This window comes from Xenopus laevis, chromosome 6L (genome assembly GCF_017654675.1).
Source record: "Xenopus laevis strain J_2021 chromosome 6L, Xenopus_laevis_v10.1, whole genome shotgun sequence".
Lineage (NCBI taxonomy): Eukaryota > Metazoa > Chordata > Amphibia > Anura > Pipidae > Xenopus > Xenopus laevis.
The window spans coordinates 127,356,453-127,383,343 of NC_054381.1; the positions used below are offsets into that span (position 1 = coordinate 127,356,453).

At 38.4% G+C, this 26,891-nt stretch overlaps 2 protein-coding genes across 21 annotated transcripts in view; one reads left to right on the plus strand and one right to left on the minus strand.

Moving 5' to 3' along the window:
* Window positions 1–2,312: 2,312 nt before the first annotated feature.
* On the minus strand, window positions 2,313–14,103 carry cops5.L (COP9 signalosome subunit 5 L homeolog). 5 transcript variants are annotated; one of them, XR_005961979.1, is made up of 8 exons: window positions 13,616–13,952; window positions 9,747–9,981; window positions 8,007–8,232; window positions 7,414–7,504; window positions 7,269–7,334; window positions 6,365–6,443; window positions 5,564–5,879; window positions 2,566–2,588 (listed from the first exon to the last, which is right to left on the minus strand). XR_005961979.1 is itself a non-coding variant. In XM_041566467.1 (5 exons), exons 1-4 carry the CDS (start codon window positions 14,099–14,101, stop codon window positions 5,570–5,572), a joined length of 582 nt encoding a protein of 193 aa, XP_041422401.1. In that variant the 5' UTR covers window positions 14,102–14,103; the 3' UTR covers window positions 2,313–2,588; window positions 5,564–5,569. The 5 variants fall into 5 exon arrangements, 2 of the variants coding, with proteins under 2 accessions (XP_041422401.1, XP_018123553.1); XR_005961981.1 differs by lacking the exon at window positions 2,566–2,588 and having other exon boundaries at window positions 5,566–5,690; XR_005961980.1 differs by lacking the exon at window positions 2,566–2,588 and having other exon boundaries at window positions 5,634–5,690; window positions 6,358–6,443.
* A 121-nt stretch (window positions 14,104–14,224) lies between these two features.
* Window positions 14,225–26,891, plus strand: part of cspp1.L (centrosome and spindle pole associated protein 1 L homeolog) — a 45,819-nt gene continuing 33,152 nt past the window's right edge. For 2 of the 16 annotated variants that reach the window (XM_041566453.1, XM_041566457.1), the window contains exons 1-5: window positions 14,490–14,789; window positions 21,309–21,419; window positions 22,027–22,153; window positions 23,204–23,301; window positions 25,106–25,129. In XM_041566453.1, the coding sequence (XP_041422387.1) occupies window positions 21,321–21,419; window positions 22,027–22,153; window positions 23,204–23,301; window positions 25,106–25,129 (348 nt within the window). In that variant the 5' untranslated portion in view covers window positions 14,490–14,789; window positions 21,309–21,320. Of the gene's footprint in view, window positions 14,364–14,470; window positions 14,834–21,308; window positions 21,420–22,026; window positions 22,154–23,203; window positions 23,302–25,105; window positions 25,130–26,891 lie in introns of those variants that run through there. The other 14 variants (XM_041566456.1, XM_041566458.1, XM_041566460.1 and 11 more) reach the window with 12 other exon arrangements.

Here is a 26,891-nt window from a genome sequence, read left to right on the forward strand (position 1 = left end):
TGGGGAAAATTTACTAAAGGGCGAAGTGACAAACGCTAGCGAAAATTTGCCACTTCGCCAATTTACTAACGGCTGCTGGCATAAAGTCGCTAGCGGAGTGGACCTACTCTAGTGCTACTTTTCACCCTTACGCCAGGCAGTGACGTAACTACCGGGGGAGCAGGGGGTGCAATTGGGCCAGGGCCCACACCCCCGCAGGGCCCGCCGGCAGTCACGCTGGCTGGAGTTGGCTGCAGCGCTGCACGGACGAGGGTGGGAGGCGGAGCCCGGCTGCACGCCCCCACCTAGTTCCATCACTGACGCCAGGCGAAATTGCACTATGGTGAAGGGATGTAACTACACTAACTTGCGGATCTTCGTGAACGTTACTGCTTGCTCCAGATTGCTCCGAATTATGGAATGGCTGTCTCCCATAGACTCCATTTTATCCAAATTTTTAAAAATGATTTCCTTTTTCTCTGTAATAATATAACAGTAGCTTGTACTTGATCCCAACTAAGATACAACTAATCCTTATTGGAAGCAAAACCAGCCTATTGGGGTTATTTAATGTTTAAATGAATTTCTAGTAGACTTAAGGCATGAAGACCCAAATTACGGAAAGATCCATTATCTGGAAAACCCCAGGTCCTGAGCATTCTGGATAACAGGTCCCATACCTGTACTTCGTAATTATAAGTAAAAATATTCACTTTTTTTGGACTTTTTCATTTTTGCCTGCCTTATTATATTCAAGTTTATCCACTTAAAGGAGAAGTCAACCCCTAAGTGCAAAAATCCCTCCCCTGTGTAGGCCCCCCCCCTCCCTACTTGCCCCCATGCGCAGTAGCTCCGTACCAGCAAATGCCTCCAACTACGCATGCGCCCGAAAGTCACGAAGTTTACGATTTCTTACTTTGTGACTTTCGGCGCATGCGCAGTAGATTAGCACCACCAAACGCCTCCTACTGCGCATGAGCCAGAAAACCGTGCTGAATCCAGGAAGAAGAGCGCTCGGGAGAAGATGGCTGCTGTGAACGCAGCAGGAGAGGACCTGCACGGAGGGGTAAATAACAAGTTAGGGGCATTTGCCCAGGGGGAGCCTACACAGGGGAGGGATTTTTGCACGTAGGGGTTGACTTCTCCTTTAAAGGTATTACTACCCCATATTTCTTGGGGGCCCACAAATAAGATGTGTGCCACGTTATCCTTAAAGAACCATGTGTTCCATCACTTTACATAAGAATACTGTGGAGATGATATTCAGTATCTGTAATGCTTGGGCATTGGGTCTATACCAGACTTTGTTGGACAGCACTGGTATAAACTACAATCTGTGGCACTTGAGTCCTGCTTTCCACAGACTGCAATATGTGGCCAGTATTAAAGGGGTGAGGCGGCAACCTCAACAGTGGCATTTGTTCCTGCTTCTCCCTGTGGTTAATCCTTCATGAGTTCCGCTGCTGGGGATTGCAGGAACAAACACAGCCCATGCGTCCAGACCTGATCAGCCTGTATACATTGAAGCACATGTAAGCGCCAAATACAACACATAATGTTGCAGGTGCAAGGGCCGTAAGGAAATTTAATGGCCATGTTCAAGCATCAAGAATCATCTGTACTGCAGGTATCTGACCATTATCCAAAGCTGGTAACTTAACTATGCGTCTGCCAACATCCTATATTTGCTGTGAGCCTAATTTGGCTCCCCCCTGTCCTAACTAAATAGTATGTAGGATTTGTGCAGAAGTCAGTTATTTTGTTACATTTTGTATGTGCTGGAATCAGTTATTTGAGTTAGCTTTAATGTATCTGCTACAAGCTAGGGAGCAACCCCTAAAAGATTATACTGGATCTGTCAAAAATAGGACATTTCTAGCCAAAATAATTATTTATTAAATAATTTTTAGGGTTTAGTTCTCCTTTAAGTACTAAAATATTTTCCATTCGGCGGTACTTCGCTTTCCCACTGGTCCTCACAAGTTGCTCAATGACACAAAACAAAAGAGATACTAGAATGACTATTCATGCCCCAATCAACCCTGTGACTCAAGGAAGATAGTTGAAAAACAAACTACAGAACAAGGGCAGATAGGAGATAATTTCACAACAATGTCTTCAGAAACGTCCGTCAGGTTTCTGATACTCTAGCAGATGATTGATTGTCAACAATATTGAATCAAATGAATCATTCGTGTGCCCTTGGCTATATATTCATAATGAACCCCAGTGTCTTTCCAGGTTAAAGAGGTCTAGAAATCCCTCATGGAGTAAATTTTACTTATCAGTCATGGAACATTTCTCAAAGCGCAACAGAAGAAAAAAAGAATAAAACCATTTAAACTATTTTATTCACTAAAAAAGTTCCAATCCAATACATGCTGAAATGTTTCTAGAATGTCAAATATTACAGGACTTGCTTTCCATACTTTAAACAAACAAGTGCTACACCGATGAATATCTCTGGCCTCTGCATAAAAGAAGCAACTTATCTGAGCAAGACAGACAGCCAGTCTGTTAAACATTAGGAAGTATTAATCTGGTTAAACAATTTATCTTTAATCACTTGTGACATCAGTCCATGGATGGCTTCAATAGTGGTCTTGCAGCTGAAAAACAACACACATAAAAAAGAAAGTTAAACCAAAATTAAAAACATAAACCATTTGTAGGGGAAGGACAAAAGCTTAAAAAGATCCAGATTCTGGCGTTAAGTAAGTAAAATGCATTTTTTGTGCAATCAGCAGGTTTATTTCCCACTACGTGGCAACTTTCAAATTGCATACAAGTAACTTACATGTGAATGGTCCGCATGTGAAATACTCCTGTCCAGACACAATGACAACGTCCAAAGTAACAGTAGATAGACGGGAGCCTTAATAACCATGGGTAGTTTTAGAATAAAAAAAGTCTTTATTTCCAAGCATCTTTAAAAACACAAACAGGTATCCTCCTGGAGCCCTTTAACTAAACCATGACGTGTCTAGTCACCTGACGCGTTTCGTGCCTCTCTTTGGCACTTCATCAGAATGTTTAAACAATAGCACACAAGAATGGAGAACTGCTTGATTTCCAGGCAAACACTGCAAGGATTCTAAGTAATTTATATGGATGTACAGTATGCTGCAGGGGGGGATTTTTTCTTTTGTTATTAGTTACATCCCTTCCATGCATCTTTGCATTTGTGGAAATAAGCAGGAATTTGTTTTGTATATAAAATTCTCTCTTTACATATGATTTTTATTAAATTATAGAACAAGTGGTAAAACTTAAAAATAAAAACACTCCTGTATCCATTTTGGAGCAAGACAATTTAAGAAATCATAAGTTACTCTATCTGCAAAAAAAGTACTGCAGGACTATACAGGTATGGAATCCGTTATCTGGAAACTCGTTATCCAGAAAGTTCCGAATTAAGGAAAGGCCATCTCCTATAGACTCTATTATAATGAAATAATCTGAATTTTTTAAAAATCATTTCTTTTTTCGCTGTAATAATAAAACAGTACTTTGTACTTGATCCGAACTAAGATATAATTAATCCTTATTGGAGGCAAAACCAGTCTATTGGGTTTATTTAATTTTTACATGATTTTCTAGTAGACAAGGTATGAAGATCCAAATTACAGAAAGATCCATTATCCTGAACACCCCAGTTCCTGAGGATTCTAGATAACAGGTCCCATACATGTAGTACATACAATTTCTGTTGTGACTCAGAGGGTAAATGAATAAATGGCAGATTTTTTTATGTTGTATTGCAGTATAGTTTCTGGTCCTATTATAAAAGATAAGGCCGCACACGTTGGAATGCAAGACTTCAAGGGAGAACTGAATAGTGATGAGGCCACTAATTAAGTAAAAGGGATCTTATCAAAGAATAGGGCTTGTGCTGCACATATTGTATGGCTATTATTTTTATCATAACAAAAAGCTATGAGGACAAGGAGCAGAAAGATAAAAAAGCAAAAATAAATGTAAACCCTGATCTCCCAATCAATCTGCTTTTTTGCTTCCAAAGAACTTTTGAAAAGGCTGAAACAGGTTACTTATTCTACATAAGAGAAGTTATGACATCGAACATATCATCCCAATAGTGATCTAGTAGTGTAGTACTGAATACCATGGACAGCAGCCCTACAGCAAACAACCGATTCCACTCCAAACTCTCAGCTGCTTTAAAGGAGACCTAAACCCCCCCAGTAAGAAAAGCCCCATCCCTGCTTCCTCCCCGCAGAGCACATTATTCCAATATAATACACAAAAGCCATGAATATCCTGTAAATTATATCCTTATAAACGGTGAGTAGTGATGTCATCAGTTATAAACGGTGAGTAGTGATGTAATTTCTGTCACATGACTCACTAAAATTTGTGTATTATAATAAATAAAGTACCCCCAGTTGTAAAATATGAGGATATTAGAAGTTACCTCGGAGTTCCATGACCTGTATAAAAACACTCGGCCTTCGGCCTCGTGTTTTTATATGGTCATGAAACTCCTCGGTAACTAATAATATCCTTATATTTTACAAGAGGGGGTACTTTATTCACTATATAATACACAAAAGCCATGAATATCTTGTAAATTATATCCTTATAAACGGTGAGTAGTGATGTCATCAGTTATAAATGGTGAGTAGTGATGTAATTTCTGTCACATGACTAACTAAAATTTGTGTATTATAATAAATAAAGTACCCCCAGTTGTAAAATATGAGAATATTATAAGTTTCCTCGGAGTTCCATGACCTGTATAAAAACACTCGGCCTTCGGCCTCGTGTTTTTATATGGTCATGAAACTCCTCGGTAACTTATAATATCCTTATATTTTACAAGAGGGGGTACTTTATTCACTATATATCCATGCAGAGTAGCGCAGCGGAGCTCATGGACGCCATCTTCTTCCTACTTCTGTAAGGGACCGCTGACACAGCTGAAAAAGCAAACTATGCTTTCAATAGTAACTGTTTTGCAAATAACTTTAAAAGCACGGACAATGTTTAATAAATGTATATTTGAAAGTTGCTTAGAATTAGAATTTCTTTTATTAGGCAATTTTTATTTTTATTTTTGGGCGGACATGCCCTTTCTAATGTTATGGTATGGTAAGCCTACTGTTATTGGAATTTCTGGCCCTGAAATATAAAGTATTGTACTTCTGGTGTAATAATTGGTCATACTTATAGAGGCCATTTCATCTAGGGGCTATCATGTGCTGTGCCTTGGTGACACTGCAATGATAAGCTAAAATTTGCTTCTGTTTTAAATCCTGCATATATTTTCAGTTTAAAATACTCCCGCTCTCAAATAAGAGCCACCAGGGTTTAAACAGACCTATTTTAATCATTTCAGTCAACATATCCCAGCTAAAAATGTTATCTGCAATACTACACATCAAAGCCATGATTGGCAGAAAGTGGGCAAATATCACAAGCTCCGCTGGGCCAAAAATGTATAAACTATAGATGTTAAAAATGTGTAATGCCTATATTATGCCAGCGTATCTTCCTGCCTAGTAAGGTGGGCTCTCTCAGGCTTGTATACACACTACCAAAGAAATGGCGACAGTTTCTGAATCACCTCTTATTAGTCATGTAGGTTTCCACAGGTCAGTGAAGACATGCAGCTCAGGAAATCTGATTTACCCTTTACCTGGGGAAAGGTAGGTGGAGTTTTTACACCATAGTGGGAATATACACAAATGACTCTGTGGATACAAATGAAAAGATTTCAGGAGACTTATAAACAGGATAAATTAAACACGTACGCAGGTGGTTTACTTATTGTCAGAAGGCTTGAGGAACTCAGTGTATTCACCCAATATTTATTCCACAACAGCTCAAGAAGATTCCGGTCCAAAGATGATTTAAAGTACGTAACTTCCAAGGCATAATATCTTGAATTATGGGAAAATAATAGCGGAATTTAGTTTGAATTCACAAGAAGTGGGTTGTGTATCAACATGTAGTTTAATGCATATAAATAAGACTACAGTGGATTTAAAGGGGATGTTCATCTTCCAACACTTTTTTAAAAAAGGTCTCAAGGGGTACATAAAGAAAACACGAGCAAAATAAAGAGTAGGTGGAAAACTAAAAACAAAGGCTAGATAAACTGGAAGAAAGTATATTGCAGTACATTAATACACAATATTTACACTTGTAGTTAACAAGTCAGTCCGATGATGTGATTTAGCTTCCAATGCTTTAGCAAAACAGGTCTCAAGGGGTACATCAAAAAAGAAAAAAGAAAAATAAAGGGAAATAGGTTGAACAAAAATAAAGGGTAAATAAACTGGAAAAACAATTAGAGCGCTGTACATTAATACTCATTAATTATTCAATTTCCTATGTTTCCATAATAAAATAACTTACTGCTTACAATGCACCCCAAAATCTTCTATTTTGTTCAAAGGAATTGTCTGGTATTCTGAAGGACCTTCATCTGGAGGTTTATAGCCCTACAACAAGAATATCACACATCAGTATTGCAATAGTTAAAATAGTTGAATGTTATATAACTATATGTTTGATATGAGAGACTCTATACCAGGAGCCAGGTTTTGTAGCCCCTCAACACAGAGCGCCATCAGAAACTCTGGATCCCTAACATAAAACACAAGTGTATAAAACAAACATATCTTATTGGGCCCCACCAGCACTGCCTCAGTAATACCAAAAGTAACTGTGAGGACAAAAATGTGGCACAACTAAAGAAGACAGTGTCATGTAGTTACTTTCTAATACCGGGCATGCACAGCTTTCCAAATCCATATCACAGTCTAACCCTCACATGTAATAAAAAGCATGAAGCTTTTAAACAGATGACCAGTAAATGTCCCCTGCTAATCGTTTGGTTAATTGGTTACTGCTCCTGGGAAAACAAAAATGCCTTTTATTATGTAACCCTAAAAATGTATTTTGCGTGCCAAAATAACAGAACAAGGGAGTACGGTATGTTCATTTGCCATAAAGTTTTATGAAGACATTATGGACAATGCAGAAGGACCCTATTAATGTAATCATTACATGGACTACAGATTAGCCTGGAGCGTAACAGTGCATTTGTTCTTGAGTTATCTGTCTTATACTTGCCTAAAAACAAATAGACTTAAATCATAATAATTAGAGACTAGGTATAAGTTAATTAATGGTTGAATTACTATTGCCCCCTAAACATTACAAAATGCAGTAACAAAGGTTTTAGTAATTGCCTAATTCGCTGTTTCCCATTACATTTCTAGAACAGATGAAAGTAATCTGAAACAAATAGCATTAATGTTCACCTTTGGATATGTTCTGAAAGCACCAAGATTAACTTTGCCAGCGGATATTGTTCTTGTTGGATCAATCTGAAGAAAAGAAAATTAGAGTAACATTAATTGTAAATAAAAGAACTGCCCTGATGACAAATTAATACACAGTACTCACCACTACTGCAACAAAGGGTTCTTAAAACTGCTGATTAAGCATCTGGGTACTGACTGTGGTAACAGCCCATTGCATTTTCAAGTCTTCCAACCTGCGAAGAGAAAAGAAGGTAGGTTTCTGCTGCCCTCTTATGGAATTTTAATTTATTTGTAGTTTTCTTTAATAAAAAAAGTGCAGCATGGACATTATACAGGAGCTAAAGAGGGACATTCTCAATAGAGCTTGTATGTGTATTAAACATTTATCTTGATTTTTGTTTTTATACCTGCAAGTGGGGAGCTGTTAGGTTGTGATCATAGACCGCGAGTCTCCAATGACCACAATAGCAATATTGATTTATAATACACAAAAGCAATGAATATCCTGTAAATTATATTCTTATAAAGGGTACTTAGTGATGCCCAGGTTCGCTGGCCTTAGCCTACAGCATAAGGAGCCGGATAATCCATATACAGTAAAAATAAATGGCAGGCATTTCCAATGGAACATTAAAGACTTCTAAAAGTATTTTTTTTTATTTTACTAGAATACAGGCAGAAGCTAGCACTTAATCATAGATTGTAAGCTTTTTTTTTTAGCAGGGACCTCTTTACCTGGCCATTGGTTGTTTCTAGTGATGAAAGTAGTTAAAGGAGACTGGAATTAATGCAGACATGAACCTCAATTGAAAAACGAAAGCCCCTTCTCTTGAACTACATATTTGCTTTTAAGGTACAGTATTCTGGCTATAGAGTATCCTGAAGTTCTGCTCATTTTTACTAGTTAGCAGCTGCCATCTTGGATCACCACAGCTTCATGACCCTCAAGTCACATAATGAGCTGGAAATGAAGCATATAAGGAACATGCGCTATTACTATTTATTTTTAGCACACAGATCCACCATTCCACCTCCCCAACCACAACAGTTACACCTGCCCCAACTGAACTGTAGCTCATAGCATATCCAGAACTGCAGAGCCACACCAGCATCTTTGCCCATGTAACTTCCATTCCCCTCATGGATCTCAGCACTAATCCAAGATCCCAGTTTGGCTGTCAGTGTATTATATTATATGGATGGCGGGAACAGAAGTGACACAACTGAAGGTGGCATGTGTCAGTGACATGTTGGGGAGGATACTGGAGGCTGTGCACTGGTACTAAAACTAAAAAATTAGCCAAGAGGCTTTACTTTCCCTTTAACAAGATATTAACTCCATACATATATTAACTCAAAATGTTAATATTGCCTCATTAATTAATCAAAAACTAGCAAAACAATGCAGAGATGAGGTATAAAATGTTTTTGTCACCTATTTTAAATTGACAATAAGCTTTTATAAATAAAATGTTACAGGATACAGGCTAATGAGTTTTTACACCTATGGTTACTCTATTCTGTTTATAGAGAATAAGGGGTATGTGCCCTGACAACAGGCTGCTAATCCCCGTGAATTTGCTAATGACAGTATTTAAATCCGTGTCTGTGTGTTCGTGTGTATTAGAGCATAATAGTGGGAAATATTCTTACTGCTCATGTGATGTTAGTCATAACACTTTTAAACCAAGTAATAAAACATGTTGTAAGAAATTAAATTGATATATATTTCTATGAAAATTGTTCAAAGCACTTGCTTTTAAGGAAAGATGTGCTACTGGATTATCATTAGGCTTGAATAATTGATACTATAAGCATGCTATAAATAGGAATTGTTGAATTAATGTGAGACAATACTGTCCCTTGCTTTCATAGAGGTCACAAAATATTTGTAGATATAGGTGTGTATTTACAGATTAACTAGTTAACTTTAGTTGCGAACTTACCCTCACAGTGGCTATGGAAATGGGTTACACTGGCTGGACTTGCATCCAACCCACCAACTCTAGATCTGGACCTGCAATCTGCATCCAACCTGACCTGCAATACTGTAGCAGCAACTGGACTTGCTACTCACTGCCTACCCCAAACCACAAATTAATGTCATCATAAACCCATATAGGTGCAGGCCTGGTGTTTTCAAAAGCATACAGCGTCCATATCTCAAACTGTGCATAAATCACTGATCCCCAAACAAAATATTTTTAATTGAGCCACAAAAGATAGCTAGACTTGGACAGTCTGCTATAAAACTAAGAAAATGAATCCTAGCTGTTGTGTTTACAACCAGGCAAGCTAATCTTATTCAGCGTATCTTCCTCAAAAACATTTACAACTTTGTAATCAGAATATACATACATACATATACATAATTTCTAATGTTAAATGCGCGTTTAAACTAAGTTATAGTGTCCTTTTCGGTACAGTACACCTGCCCTGTGATCATATGATTTTTAAGCCAGAATGCAGCCTTACCTGCTTTGCATTTTCAATATACGCAGCCATGTATTCATAAGCAGCAGCTTGAGCATTGACTCTGGTTTCAGTTCCTTCAACTGGTAAAGCAAAACTGTCCATAATGATCATAGTCTCCCCATCCACTTTTCCAAGCATGAGGCCCATCACCTCCAGATTCCCTCCTGATCGGGCATGCATGACCATCTTCAGCAGGGCCAGGGCTGACACTTTGCAGTACTTGAAGTAATGATGGCTGTAAACCAGAACAAGTGAATATATAGAAATAGATTACCCCTTTTTTTTTTAAATAATAAAACAGTACCTTTTGTTTGATCCTAACTAAGATATAATTAATCCTTATAGGAGACAAAACAACTCTATGTGGTATACTTAATGTTTCAATGTTTTTTTTAGTAGACTTAACGTAGAAGATCCAAATTACGGAAATACTACTTATCTGGAAAATCCCAGGCCCCGAGCATTTTGGATAACAGTTTCCATACTTGTAGCAAAAAAAAAAAAAAAAAAAAAAAAAAAGACATTCACAACTGAAGGTTTATGTTAGTGATGTGTGGGTCCAGATTTAATGGACCCCATCCTAACCAATTTTCCTACATTTAAAGACCCGCGACCGCCCCACAGTTAAGTCACTAAAGGGGCAGAGCAGGTGCAAATCTATAAATGGAGAGCTGGAAGTATAAGGTCGCAGCAGAGAGAGCGGAAGGAACCGCTCAACCCAAGTCCACCCACAACCCAAAGATTTGATATGGCAGCCGGCCCGACCCGCGGGTTTTGGGCCAGTCCACACAGCACTAGTTAGATATAAACATATAGAGTTGTTATGTTTCCTGGCAGATCTGTAATTTAGCAAGTGTTTTATAAAGGCTCTCCAAATACACCGATTAAATGTGGTTGTGGCTTCTTTAATTACTCTGCATCCATGCAGCGCTTATGCATAGAGCATCCATAAAGAGGTAAGATAGTCATAGTTCATGCTGGGGTTAATCATTGTGGCAAAGGATTAAGGACATAAGGAGCAATGTAGACATGTAAATATGAATGGCAAACACATATAGACCAATAAACGAATTCCCCAAAAACGATATACTTCTGATGGTTAATTGTCTGTGTATTTTTTGCAGGCTGTGAGAAGCGGATGCCACGTCCCTGATCGATTGATTTGAATCTGCTCTGAATCTGTGCACACAGTGGAGGTAAGCCCAGAGATGCCTTCTATTGCCTATATATGGGCTGAGGCAGGCAGATCAGATTCAAATCAAATGAGCAGGGACATGGAGTGGATCTGCTTTAAAGGAAACCTATAACCGCCAAAATAAACACTTAAGCAAGAGATAGTTTACATCATATTAAAGGACCAGTAACATCAAATTTTTTTTTACAAAAATTCATTAGTAAACATCAAAAAATAAACACCAACACAAATTAAACTTTTAAACTGTAAAGCCTTTATTAAAAAATAACTTACTGAAACTCCACTTCCGTTCTTCTTGAGAAAAGGCGAAAGGGCGACCATCCATCCTGCAGCAGTTGATTTCTCCTCCCTGGCTACCTCTCCCGGCCGCTCTGCTCTGCCGGCAAGATGGGGCAGCACTTCTAAGCGATACACAGACATGTATCCTCCAGCCGACGTAGCCATTGCCTGCCAGTTGCTCCACACCACTTTGCCTGCCAGTTGCTCCACACCCTGACTTTTTTTTTTCTTTGCAGCTTCTTGCCTTGCTTCTCAACAAGTTACGCACACCCGTGTCAGTAGATGCTGTGCGCGCTCGCACCATGACTAGTGAGTGTTCTAAGTTCTGACTCTTGCCAATCATACCTGGCATCTTTGTGTTTCGTTAGGGGTGGGGGATATTTATTCAGAGGCAAATTCGCAGAAGGTACAGAGGTAGAAATGTAGTGTTTGTACTGAAAGCGCAGTTTAAAAAAAAGTTCCCTCGGCACAACATAGCGCTCAATACAGTGCAGTTACTCTAATGCGCTTTCATTTTCTTCCCGCACCCCAAGCCCCCGCACTGCGCTGTGTAGGCAGCGTGGGGAGAAGAACGCAAATCTGGCGAGCGATCCTCTTCCGACTTTTCACTTCAGCAGCCTCTGCGGACAGATGAGCAAATGTCAGGGCAGCAGCTCTCTCCTGGAGGCGGAGCCGGGCTTGTCGAGCAGCAAGGCAAGAAGCTGCAAGGTGCGGAGAAAAAAAAAAAGTCAGGGTGAGACGGAGGAGCAATACTGTGTAGTGGTGTGGAGCAACTGGCAGGCAATGGCGACGTCGGCTGGAGGATACATGTCTGTGTATCGCTTAGAAGTGCTGCCCCATCTTGCCGGCAGAGCAGAGCGGCGGGGGGAGATAGCCAGGGAGGAGAAATCAACTGCTGCAAAATGGATGGTCGCCCTTTCGCCTTTTCTCTAGAAGAACGGAAGTGGAGTTTCAGTAAGTTATTTTTTAATAAAGGCTTTACAATTTAAAAGTTTAATTTGTGTTGGTGTTTATTTTTTGATGTTTACTAATGAATTTTTGTAAAAAAAAAAATTTGATGTTACTGGTCCTTTAAGTGGCACATTAAAATTTTTTACCAAACTGGTATATATATTTAAGTAAATATTGCCCTTTTACATCTCTTGTCTTGAAGCACCATTTAGGGCTGGTCTGTGTGCTGCCTCAGAGATCACCTGACCAGAAATACTGCAGCTCTAACTGTAACAGGAAGAACTGTTGAAGCAAAAGATATAACTCTGTCTGTTAATTGGCTCATATGTCCTAACAAGAATAGTTTGTTTGGTTTGTTTGCGTGCACCGTGAATCCTAGGATCCCAGGGGGTGGCCCTTATTTTTTAAAATGGCAATTTTCTATTTATGATTACACAATGGCACATACTACTAAAAAAAAACATATTATTATGAAAATGTTTATTTACATGAAGCAGGATTTTACATATGAGCTGTTTTATGCAATATAATTTTAAAAAGAAACCTACATTGTTTGGGGGGTATTGTTTTCCTTGAAGCGGAGTAGAAGATTTTGAAACAGCACCACCATACTTTTCTTATTTCTTAAAAGCCTTTCATTGTGCATAGGGGCATAACAGCAACGTTTCAGGCCTATCAAGCTTGATAAAAGGCTGCAAGGCCTGAAACGTTGCTGTGATGCCCCTATGCACAATTAAAGGCTTTTAAGAAATAAGAAAAGTATGGTGGTGCTGTTTCAAAATCTTCTACCCATGATGATTCCAATGGAAAGTGGCCATTGAAGTTACGTGCACTGCCTTCACAGAGGTTGATAATCGTTGTGCTGACTACTTGCTACTACACTTCCTTTAAGCGGAGAGCAGCAGAACCCTTCACCTATGTGCCCACAGCCAAAGTGGTAGTTGTCCGGTCAAACCTAATTGCGGATTGGTTGCTATGGGCAACTGCTCAGGTTTCATTCAGCACAATGGGGCCTGGTTTAGGCCTCCCGGATGCAATTTTTGTGCCGGCGTGAGCAGACTCCAGGGGGTTTGGGCATGGGTGCAATTGCAGCAGTAATTCAACAACTAAATTAGTAAAGGAGCCCTAATCTTTCAGTAGTAGCTGCAGCAATCCTCCAGGCATGTTCTTACAGTCAATCAACCTTATCGTCTGCAATATCTGGTGATGCATCCTGACCTTATGAAGCATTCTGCTGTGGCTCAGGCTCCATTTTGTCCAAAGAAAAGAACTATTTTGAACACCAATGACCCGCACAGTACACAGGTTTTGACCATCAGTCACTCTGCTCTGGGGCATCTGCCAAAACAGCTGAGAGACTTGAGGCATGGCCTGAAACTTTCAAGGGCCCAATCAGTGAATTCAGCCAGGAAACACGTGAAACAGTTGGAATTGAATTACTTACCTGACTGTCAGCTCCGTTTGTCAACAGTACCTAATCCTGACTGTCCGCTTCTTGCGCTATAAAGTCACATGCCACGGAACTAAAAGGCCTGGAGACACGAAGTAGAGCATATCTATAGTGCTGGGTCACACAACTGGGTTTCATGGTTGGAATGTAATGACTAGCATTAGAACCATATGTCTGACAAAGGAGTCAGGGATTTGTTGTTCAGTGAGAGGACTGTCACAATGGCGAATGCTGAGGCCACCAGTTGTGGTTGTTGCACTACAACACCCGACCCTGCCCTGACTGTTAAAGTCTACCTCCCCCCACAACTCCCAGTCTTCTCCACACCAGAGAATCTTACTCTTTTGTCCAGGGCTTGGCCGCCAGAATCTCTTGCTGCTGCTGCTGCTTCTTATATTTATAAATCTCGCCAATGCTCTGCACCTCCTGCATGTTATTTGAGAGCTCCCATGTCTTCTGGGCCAAACTGCTACTTGCCATGGCCACTGGAGAGTCCACCAGCTGCACAGCCTGCCCACAATCGCAGATACACAAGCTCGCCTCCCACTGCGCACACCCGGAAGTCAGGAGTTTTCTCCAGCAGGCTCAGTCACAGACCGGGGAGCGTCTGTCTCTGGAATTATACTCGGTGTAACTATCGTGGTTCTGAGACGGGACTCATTTCGAATTAGATCATTAATTATTTATACAAGGAGAACTGGGAATTACCGCACACATCAATCATAAAAACGATACTTTTTTGGTGGGTAACGCATACAAGATTCCCCTCCTTTTCCTAGCCACATGGTATCATCTGCTGTAAAATTGCGAACGGCGAAGTCTGTGCGGATTCGAGTAGCGCCATCTAGAGTTAGGCGTTGGATTGAATACAGGGAATAAGTGTATGTAGAAACAGCTAGTGGGTTGGGGGTTCCGGTGCTAAGAGCGAGCGGTGAATGTGCGCAGATCAGAGACAAGCGAGAGCCCAGGCTGAGCAGCAGTGTCGTCTTCTCCTACAGCGAGTCCTCCTCCTGCGCGGGGAGCTGTGAGGGAGAAGTCGCTAGTGGGCTGCTACCGCTGAGAGGCGGGGCGGTGCTTGTAACCACAGAGACCCACAACCAACGGCTTTCCGTACAAACACACACACACGACACCGGGGGATCAGCTGACGGTATAGAAGCTGCTGTCGGTAAGACACGGGGCTCTAGTGGGACGCAGTGTGTAGTAGTATCGGTAGGTGTGTGTTACTCACTGTACCTGGTGTGTGTCAGGTTGTGTTTATCTGCTGAATGTGTTACTTACAACCTGATTCCTGACTGTCTGTATGTGACACTGTGTTCCTGTGTCTGACTCAATACCGTATTGTATATGTAGTGTGTATTCCTTATGGAAAGCTCTATAGTCATCTGTATATGTTGTACAACAAGTCTTTAGCTGTATCTAATAGACTGTATATTGCACAATTCAGCCAGACCCTCACTGAGTAATACACAGGTTTCTATAAACACAGAATCCCTCATCAGCATCAGCACAATGGAACACACACACTTCTATACAATTAAAATACATTAAAATACATTCCTGGGCCAGCAGCACCATATACAGTCATATATAGTGAATAAAGTACCCCCTCTTGTAAATTATAAGGATATTATAAGTTACCGAGGAGCTTCATTACCATATACAGGTCATGGAACTCCGAGGTAACTTCTAATATCCTCATATTTTACAACTGGGGGTACTTTATTTATTATAATACACAAGTTTCAGTGAGTCATGTGACAGAAATGACATCACTACTCACCGTTTATAACTGATGACATCAAAACTCACCGTTTATAAGGATGTAATTTACAGGATATTCATGGCTTTTGTGTATTATACAGTCATACAACAGGGAACAGCCCAGATTATAAAAAATTACAACCACAAATACATGTGTCCCCAGGCACACACTACTGCATATGTGTGTGTGTGTATATATATATATATATATATATATATATATATATATATATATATATATATACACACACACCAGGTGCAGGTGTGTATTTGTGGTACTGTTCTGGGTGTGTGTGTGTATGTATGTATGTATGTATGTGTGTGTGTTTATATATATATATATATATATCTATGTGTATATATATATATCTATGTGTATATATATCTATATCTATGTGTATATATATCTATATCTATGTGTATATATATATATATATATATATATATATATATCTATATATATATATATCTCTCTACTGGGTACCTGAGTGTATATGTGGTACTGGGTGCCTGTGTGTGTGTCTATGTGTTACTGGATGCATGTGTGTATGTGTGTGTGTGTATATATATATATATATATATATATATATATATATATATATATATATATATATATATATATATATATACAAAAACCAGCACCAAGGGTCTTCCAGTGATGAAAATATTGCATTGTTACATAGTATGCAAAACCGACGTTTCGGGAACTTTACCTTGATAAAGGTCCCGATGGGGACCGAAACGTCGGTTATACACAAAATCCCTCATCAGCATCATACACACAGCAACACATACACAGCCACCCAGTACCACATATACACACAGGCACCTGGTACCACATTATATATATATATATATATATATATATATATATATATATATATATATATATATATATATATATATATATATATATATATATATATATATATATATATATATATATAATGTGGTACCAGGTGCCTGTGTGTATATGTGGTACTGGGTGGCTGTGTATGTGTTGCTGTGTGTATGATGCTGATGAGGGATTTTGTGTTTCTGTTTTTATAGAAACCTGCCTATTACTCAGTGTGGGTCTGGCAGAACTTACAACCAGTCCTATTCAGCAGGAATTCTTCATGTTCCACTTGTCCATGTGTTTCTCTACAACTCCCCTGTGTGTACTATGAGTCAGCATCTGCAGAGCAGCAAGTGAAAGCATCCCCCCATCATAGTGTTTCTAATTAGGATCTGGCCTGGCTGTGTTCTAATTTCTTTTAGTTCGGGCTACTAGAATGCAGTCGTCAAACATCAAGTCATTAATAAACTTGGGTGCATAAAGCTTCTATGCCATAGCCCACAGGCTGCATCTCTATGTCATTTACACCAGAGCTACTCTCACCTGTTTTCTTATGTCATGGGAATGTCAACCCAAAAAAATATTTTTTGCCTATTTAAAAAAACAAAAAAAAAAATTCCAAAAAACTTTGCAATATACATTTTATTACAGATGTTCTATGATTTTGAAGTTATTTGTACATGTATTGCTATTGAAAGCAATGTCTGTCCCTTTCTATTCTCTGCCCTGGTGGCTCAGACTGTTGATACAATGTAAGACAAGGCAGCTGATTAACATACCTGTCTTTGCTGGGGAACTAAGACTTTTGCAATATTGTTTAAAAAGTGAAAACCAGGAGTTAAGCAAATTCAGCTTTCAGCAGAAACTGTTTTTAAATAATAACTTTAAAAGCACTGAAAATTCTTAACAAATGTATATTGGAAAGTCTCTTAGAATTATGTTTTATTTTATTAGGCAAAATTGTATTTTGTTTTTGGGATTGACTTGCCCTTTAAAGTATTTAACTGGAATGGTGCGCCACAGTGCCAATAGTGAGGAACCTAATAGGTAAGAAATGGCTGCACATAGTTATCCCTGAGCCTTTAGAGCAATTCAAGCGTTATAACACATTCAGCATATGTATTATTTTCTGTGGCAAAGAGACTTTATTAGGCATGTCTGTTTAAAACAGACAAATCACTGTACCTGCACTTGGCTTCTTCTTGTTGGCTGCTGACGTTAGAATGAATAGCTGTCATTCCTCCTGCTAGTAAGTACAAAGTGGTTTGTTTTGTATCATGCCTTACATCTTTTTAAAGGAACAGTAATGTCAAAAAATAAGTGTTTTAAAGTAATGAAAATATAATGCAGTGTTGCCCTGCACTGGTAAAACTGCTGTGCTTGCTTAAGAAACACTACTATTGTTTATATAAATAAGCTGCTGTGTAGCAATGGGGGCAGCCATTCAAAGGAGAAAAGGCTCAGGTTACACAGCAGATAGCAGATAAGCTCTGTAGAACATAATGGTGTTACCTGTTATCCACTATTTAACCTGTGCCATATAGCCGTTTTTCAATTTCCGCCATTTCTACACAGCAGCTTGTTTATATGAACAATAGTAGTGTTTCTGAAGCAAAAATATAAGTTTTACCAGTGCAGGGCAACACTACATTATATTTTCATTACTTTAAAACACTTACATTTTTTGGTGTTACTGTTCCTTTAAAGGTAGTCAAGGTCTTTTGGGGCTTTACTTGCCCTTTATTATTAGTTCCATGTCAGCCTTGCTCATCAAATAATTCAATCAAATATGCAATTAAAATGGACATTTGTTTGTTGAAAAGAAAAAGCTTTAACGGAAATTCTAAGCAGCTTTCCAATATACATTGATTCAAACTTGTGATTTGTAAGTTACTTTATAAATGCTGTTGAGACCAGTTTTTATCTACTTATTATTCTCTCTGCTTCTTGTTTCGACTATACAAAACACTAAGGTGCAGATTTATCAAAATCCGAGTTTAGATTTTAATAAATAAAAACTCACCCATGTTCTATTCTTTCCTATGAGATTTTAGGAAGCATATTTATCAATGGGTGAAAGTTAGAACTCACCATTTGATAAATATACTTCCAAAGATCCCATAGGAATGAAAAGAACGTGGGTGAGTTTTTATTTATTGAAATCGAAACTCACATTTTGATAAATCTGCACCTAAAACTTGTATCCGTATCAATTCCCACAATGCCTTGCATCTTATGTGATTAGCAGACCTGAGAAGGAGAATGACAGGTATGCAAGGGATTGTGGGAACTGGAGTCATGACTGGAGGAGATGATATCTGCTACTTATGACTGAAGAGCTATAGAATATATAATCAGGAAAACCGTTATTGAGAAAGTTCTGACATATAGTGATGTCATTGCCCATAGTATACTATTAACAGAAACAAATCTTTGTTTTTAACTGATTTACTTTATCTCTGTAATTAAGACAATATCTTGTGCTTTGTTTTAAAGATTGTACCATGTATGTGTCAGAATACTGTATCTTTTTAATAGCTTTAAAGGAGAAGTAAATCCATATTGTAAGTGAAGGGTCCAAAATAAATTTGTGCACCCCTTGTGCTCCGGCTGGGACCAGAGTTTGGCAAATGCTTATTTGTACTCCTAGTTTCTCCTGTTAACCAAAACTAAAGGTCATTTTGGGTGAGGTTTAGGGTTAACACATATTTGCCGTTGGGAGGCCCTGAATCCATCATTTTTGGATTTGACTGAACACTGAACCCTAATTTGCATTTTCGAAAACATTTTTAAAAAATTGCATTTGTTGTGATTGAATAAATTGTTAGTCAGTAGGCTAGAGGTTTACAGTCACATTTGATTAGACTGCAAAAAAAACCCCCAAAAAACCTAGGATCCTAATGATTCCTGGATTCGGTGCATCCATAATTTGCTATCCTTGATATGCTTGCTTGGCAACAGAGTTTTGTTGGAACAGATCCCACAACAGTATAATCGCTCTAAGCAAAGATAAAGAATGATCCTTACAATTGCCTGGATTTCTGAAATCATTTTGTAAATATTTAGCTGTAAATGTAACAAATATTGTTAATGTTACACTTTCATCACATTGAAACCGCTAGGAGAAAAAGAGTAAAACTTTAAATTATACTACATCTGATTCAATGGCAAATCTGTGAAAATGTTATGTACATAATAGCATGCCAAGGGCAAGGGAATGTTTAATAATCATAATTTTAGCACAGTTCATTCTAGATAAAATCAAAGAGCAGTGTGGCGCAGGAGTTCTCCTGCTGCTAATTTTCCCTTTGATTAGACAAGGGGTTGAATGCATTGTTGCTTGGAGGCTTCCTCTTCTGTTGTGATCTTGTTGCCTGGTAACCTTAAAGTGGCATTAGGCAGCTTTAATAAGATCCCTTCCTTATCCTAGCAACGCTGACAACACTTATCTGCAGAGAAAGCATTTTATTTACACTGTTCTGCAATCACTTTGTTATAAATGTTCTATGGCAGGTAACAAAATACTATTTAATGTCTGAAAAAGTAAACCCTGTGCAGTAAATATGTACAGTAAACCACTTTGAAGAGGAAATGCATTTCGTCGTTTAAGCTGAATCATTTACAAAGGGGTGAAATTAGTCAAATCGTTTGTCAGTCTCATAACAAGTGTCGCTGAATAAAATCCAGCAATCAAAATGTAGCTGAACACTATGGGCAAGCACTCAGAAATCCAAATAGCCTTCTGTCATGGCTATAAGTGCAATAACACTTATAAATATATATTTTCACTTCCTGAAGACGACTTGAGTGTAGGAGCCAAAACGTCGGAATAAACCATTTTTTTGCACAATATAAGTCTCGTGAGTGTGGTTCAATTTCTATTTGTTTATACTATTATATAACCAGCACCCAGGCAGCTGATATTATCAATATGTGGGTGCTCTAGCCTTACCAAGGAGATAAATCTCTCTCTCTCTCTCTCTCTCTCTCTCTCTCTCTCTCTCTCTCTCTCTCTCTCTCTCTCTCTCTCTCTCTCTCTCAAATTATTAGACAGTGAAGGATATGGAAAGGAACCTTTTTTTTTTTATTGCAAGCAATATCTGGGTCCCAGAGCCTCTTGGGGTCACAGGACAGTCATTCATTTGTATGGGAGAAGATTCCAAGGGCAGGGCTGGATACAGCTGTAGAAAATACAGTGTGACGGTATCATATTAGAATAGATTAGTCCATCTCTAATCCTATTGCTTTTGCAATCCCAGCTACTTGAACTACATGTAGGCCTTTCACAGCTAAACAGGCTCATATTAGGTTTATTTATCTGATGAAGGTAATCATTTATGCCAAACAGGAAACAATAGGAAGTAATCAGTGCAGCAAGCAGATAAGTAAGTGCCCCAACAGGCACGAAACGCGTTAGGTCTCCATGTCCTAATAAATTATTTTGTTCATTTAATTTATTTTTGTTTTGATTTTTTTGGGGGAGATCTCACTATATATATCTTTTGTCTTCACTAATCATTCATTCCCCCAATATATAGTGTGAGGGTATACATTGGTCCTTTTATTACAAAGGGGATATGACCAGCTGTAACACAAAAGATTAATCAATAAAACGGTTTTAGTTGCAAAGAGATCAGTGGATTATTAATATTGAATCCATGTTCCACACAAGGCTCTAGATTATGTGTAATTAAAAGAGGAATAATTTAAATAAGATCAGAGATACTAAGCAATTAAACTGAAAGCTTGAGAGTAATACATTTATCAGATTAGTGCCCCCCTTGCTATAGTGTTGGAGGGTGAGTAATGAGCTGTGTCTCTAAAGTGAGTTTTTTTTAAACAGCAGTAAATAGCCTATTCTCCTCAGGGTCTCTATTTTCTCTATACACACAGTGGAACATGTCATTCATGCTGTGCTTCAAATCTTGTGGTGGTTTTATGCTCTTGCCTTATAAGACTTTATAGTGTTGCTCATTGTTCATTAGTCCTGTCCAGGCTGCTGTGTATAGGCTCTGAACCAATACATTGCAGTTTGACAACTTTGCACTATCATTTTTCTGAAATAATTATTCTTATTTTGTTAAGATTTTCCCCAAGATGGGGGAGGAACTAGATCAGTTCATTGAAGAACAACGGGCCAAACTTGTGCTGGATAAAGCAGAACTGGAAAAGGATCCACCTTATATGGAAATAAGGGTAAACACAACAATAACATCTTTTAATACGTCTGCTTCTTGCTACTAGTATGGATCTCTTATCAGGAAAGCCCCTTCTTTGCTCTTTTCTGTAAATAAATAATGCCTAGTAACTGACATTAACATAACCAGCATAAATTCATGTTGGTAACAAATTTATTTTCTTTTTTATGTTTAAATCTGTCTTTATTATATTTAAAACACTGAAACATAAGGGAAATGCCTTTTATCTTGAAATACCCAGGTCCCAAATATATATTTGTGTTTGAGAATGTTAAAAAAAAAATGTGGAAAAATAAGAACAAAAGTTTGCCGTGTATTGATAAATGAGCCCCACTGTATATGTTATATTCAAGCGATTAGTCTTTAAAAACATGCATGTCATACCTTCAACAATGTCATTGGAAAAAATGTTACAAAAACAAAAAACTTTTGTTTTGGTAAAACCCTTCTTATCCCCTTACCCACAGGACTATGTGCAACTTTAGGTTGAAGCTTTGGCAGTGTGTTTCTATTGAATCCACTAGGTGTCAGTAGGGGTGGATTTACTGTATCTGTAGTAATTATGCCTCGATTTTTTTATCTTAAATTATTTTATTCTGTTACAGAGTAAAAGGTCTGAGGCTTCTGAGAAACCACAAATCACAGTTGCTAAGGAAAATATCCCTCCAAACAGACAAGTCCAGAGAGAAGGTCTTCAGAGGAAGCAATCAGGAGGCAAGTTAAAAATTCAGGGTAGGCAGAGTACACCCACTGAATTCTGCAGAGCTTTTTCACATCTTCACATTTATTTATATCTGTAACATTACCCTTTCATCAGGGATTTGATAAAACTATGGCACTTTTTGTCTCTAGACTTCTCTCTGAATAGTTTGACTTCCTATACTGTCTCAATTGTATTTACATTCCAAACTAAGAGATGTAGAGCAAATAAATAAAAGGGTTCTTCCAAATGAAAATGGCAAAAGCTTATTGGCTCTGTGGGGGGGGGTGCAGAATTGCTCCACTTAGTGCTCATTCTTTAAAGGTCACCTGTTGGGCAAAAATATTTTCCCCAACCGAAGGTGCGGGTTAATAGAGCCTGCACTCCAGTTGGAGGTTACAGTAGTTTTTTTTTATTTTTAAATTGCACCCTAGGACACCTGCACTGGAAGGGAGTTTCCCGTTCAAGCGGCCATGTTTGGGCACATGCATGTGCATAATGAGCGAATGCTGCAATTTGCTTAGTATGTGCATGTGCCTGACTTCAGAAGCTCATTATGCGCATGGAGCTCTTTCCCGGTGTGAGTGTCCTAGCGTTGGGGGGGGGGAGCAATTTAAAAAAAAAAAAATACTGTTACCCTCAACCGAAATGCGTGCTCCATTAGCTCGCACCTTTGGTTGGGGAAAATATTTTTGCCCAAAAGGTGTCCTTTAAGCACTTGTGTCTAGGTCATTGCTGCACTCTGCATCTTATGCAGGATTTAAACTCTGGCACAAGATACAGAGTGCACTGCTGGCAAGTTCAAGGCTGCCCTATCCTTACTGCCCACCATAGTGCGCCTACAGGACACAGTTTTGTAGTTTGAATACAGTACGTCTTTCTTTTATCATTTTATAATGAGTTAAGTAAAATCTGGATAGGACTGCAACCTGAAAAATGCTAGTGCAATGGATATGTTAAGTAAATAGAGTTTAGTAAATGAAACGTGCTGCCCATGGCACTGTAGGAAAACAGTCACATTGAACTACTGAACAGTTAACACATTCAATTATTATTGTTTTTTTTTTTTTTTTAACTTCTAGACAACGAATTAAGTCTCCCTCTTGGAGAAGACTACGAGCGAAAGAAACTTAGACTAAAAGAAGAATTGCGGCAGGATTACAGGCGATACCTCAATCAGGTAGAATATTAGACTCCAATTTATATTTATACAAAGAAATTAGTAATAGCTTAACTGATTAGAAACATAGTGACCTATGCTCACAGGTGGTAATAGAAATCACATGTAGAAATGTTGATTAAACTGAATTTATTTTTGATTGATTACTTTTCTTAACATATGTTGTAGCTTGTAGGAAAAGAGCGATATTTTTCCCTTTGTATTTTTTTTTTTTTATAACAATGAACATTTCTTAAAGGGATTCTGTCATGACTTTTATGGTTTACTTTTTATTTGTAAATTACACTGTTTACATTGCAAATAATTCACTCTACCATTTAAAATTTTATTCTTGAACCAACAAATGAATTTTTATAGCTGTAATATTGGTGTGGAGGCAGCTATCTCAGTGCATTGTGCCTGATTCTGAGCTTTGAGAAGGAACCAGCACTTCAGGATGGAACTGCTTTGAGACGGCTATTGTTTCTCCCCTTCCCATTGTATTATACCATTGCTAGTGATGAGTGAATTTATTTGCCAGCCATGGAAATTCCAAATTTCACCATGTGCGAATTTTTTGTGAAACTGCGACGAAAAATTGCAGAGAGAAAACACCCATAAGAAAAACCGATAGGGATGCACCGAATTCAGTATTCGGTTCGGGATTCGGCCTTTTTCAGCAGGATTTGGAGTCGAATCCTTCTGACCGGCCAAACCGAATCCTAATTTGCATATGCAAATTAGGGGCAGGGAGGGAAATCGCAAGACTGACAAAATAAGGAAGTACAAAATGTTTTCCCCTTCCCACCCCTTATTTGAAAATGCAAATTTGGATTTGTGTCGTATTTGGACAATTCTTTTGCGAAAGATGCGGGCGTTCCACCGAATCCAAAATAGTGGATTTGGAGCATCCCTAAAAAATGCCCAATGACTTGCATTTTGCCAAAAAAAGTCTCCATAAGAAAATACGCCCATTGACTTTAATGCATTTTGATTAAGAAAAGTTTCCGCGAGTGTAAAAAAAAAATTCACTCATCACTAACTAAAGCCCTAGGTCGTGTTTGCATTGCTCCCTAGCCCCAGTGGTAGACATGAGAGTAACACCCAAGAAGGAAGGAGCAGAGGTTTTAGCAATGCAAACAAATCCTTCAGCACAGGTGTCAGGTAGCTGCTATCTGGTTAGCTACTCATTGTTCAGTTGATAGGCTGATGATTGGCAACTGTGGAGGGAAGGGAGGGTGTGCGATCACTCCAACTTGCAGTGTAGCAGTAAAGAGTGAAGTTTATCAGAGCACAAGTCACGTGACCTGAAGGCACCTGGGAAACTGACAATATATCTAGCCCCATGCCAAATTTCAAAATGAAATATAAAAAAACCTGTTTGGTCTTTTAAAAAAATGGATTTCAATGCTGAATTCTGCTGGAGCAGCACTATTAACTGATGCATTTTTTTTTTTTTTTTTTAAAACAAACCAAAAACCATGTTTTCCCACGACAGTATGCCTTTTCGAATTCAACTTCATATTTTAGAATTGTATTACAGAAGGACTGCGCAGCAAATTTTAGTTGAGAGAGCACTGCACTTTCAGGCTCTTAACTACTGAATTAGGAGCAAGTTAATTTTGCTTCCCATTACAGAGAATCTCCCTAAAGACTGAATAGTCGTCTGGAGATGTGAATTAATGAGCAGCGCTCATGCCAACAGTATATGTAGAATTTTAGTTACCATGCCTCCTGCTGTGCCACTGCTAGCACAGAGTTGTCTGCTGTAAATGTTCATAGCCTTGCTTGAATGAGTGTAATAGTTTATTTTCCTGACTTCTAGGGTAATGGTCAGAGCAAACGAAAGGTAGGCAGCCAGCTTTATGCTTTGTGCTGTAGTGTATGGCTATGTATTTAGCAGTGCTGTACTTGGCTTAATTGTTATGCAATTATAATTATACCTGAACAAATCTAACTGAACTAATCATTTATAATGCAAGCTTACACTAATGTCATTTGTATTATCACTAATCATTTGCTGTGCACAAATTTGCTTTTTGCAAATGTCAAGTCCCTTGTATTGCTAGATCAATTTTTATATTGCTTTACATGTTATTTGTCAACATGATCATTTAATTTTAAGTTATTTTGCATGACTTGATATATGCTGCAATGTCTGTTATAATGCCTCAGCTTTGCCATTTAATTTGCTTGTAGAATTTGCCATTTAATTTTTGCATGGTCTTCTAGACTTTTATAATATGTCTGTGTGATGCAAAACATGTTGATTGCTATTCTATTTGATATGGGGCTTCAATGATAGTGTAACGGCATTTGAGCTAGTCCCAAAGATGAACATGCAGAAACATATTTTATATGATCAGATGTTAAGGGGGTTATTTATTAAAGGTCGAGTTGTATTTTTTACCTGTAAAATTTGAGGTTATTTTTCAGGCAAGTTTTTTTTTTTTTTTTTTTTTTTTTTTAAACAAATTTCTCGAAATTTATAATACCCCCGAAGCTGGAAATAGCTTTAGTCTGAAAATACTTCAACTAAGACCTATCGAGGTCATGTAGACAATGTTTGTAGCCTTCATGATGTTCGGGTTTTTTTCGGTGGGTTTCACTCGAAAACTCAAAATCATTGATTCGAGTTATTTCCATTTGAGTTTTTCATAAATTAGAAACCACTCGAGTTGTGAGTTCATTCGAGTTCTAAAAAAGCTTTTTTTTTTTTTTTTTTTTTTTTAAACCAGTGAATTTTGTTCTTATGTTAAATTGTTTTAAGCTCGCTTGGGACAGGTAACTAAAGGTCACACTCAGTGGTTTTGGGGCATTTAGTTGCCTGAGTTTTTGGTGTGTAGACTGGCTGGTGATAAAACATTTGGAATTGCTTTCAGTGGCAATTGCCCGGGCCTACTGGTGCACTCCTGGGTCAGGGCATTGTTGTGTGATAATGCAGACCACAGTATTTGTGAGCCACAGTTGCTAGATCCGCAAGTTCACTGAGTGGGTAAGGGTCATTTCTTAGGCAACTGAATAGCCAGAATCATTGTGTGCTGTTGCTTTGATTGCTGCTACTTGTAACTCTGGGCAGACTTCTCATTTCGTAGAAAAAACAAGGAAAATGGGTTCTAAACAGCTACAAGTAACAGCGGTCCTTGGACCTTATGGAAAAATCCATGTTTTTATTGATCATAGCTCATTCCAATATTTGTGGTGCTTCCATTTTGCTTCAGCTGAGACGCGCTTATCTGTCTGCAGCTATAGAGGTCTCTGCAGGGAGACAGTCTTGCAGCTTAGACTGTTCACGTGTGCAGTATAGTGTATCAGCAATGAACACATGCACTCTATTGTAAAAAATCAAAAATGTTACTATACTGTGCACCCAAATGGCTCTATACAGTTGCCAGTAGGGTTGCCACCTGGCCAGTAAAAATGATGGTTGATCCCAATGTTATTAATAGGGAAAAAAGATAAATATATAGGAAGGCCGGTATTTTTTTCCAGAAAAGATGGTGACCCTAGTTGCCAGGGATCCCTGGAAATCAATAAAGGTTGCGGATGAGTTGTGCACTTTTCAAAAATGACAACTGTATGGGTTAGAATTTTATAGATCTTTACAATAC

Coding starts and splice junctions, on each gene's coding strand:
- cops5.L (XM_018268064.2), bottom strand. CDS start 14,101: ATGGCAAGTAGCAGTTTGGCCCAGAAGACATGGGAGCTCTCAAATAAC. Junction 5,880..6,357: donor TTTGGGGTGCATTGTAAGCA/GTAAGTTATTTT, acceptor CCATAATTCAAG/ATATTATGCCTTGGAAGTTA. Junction 2,589..5,750: donor ACAATAAGTAAACCACCTGC/GTACGTGTTTAA, acceptor GTTGTTTTTCAG/CTGCAAGACCACTATTGAAG.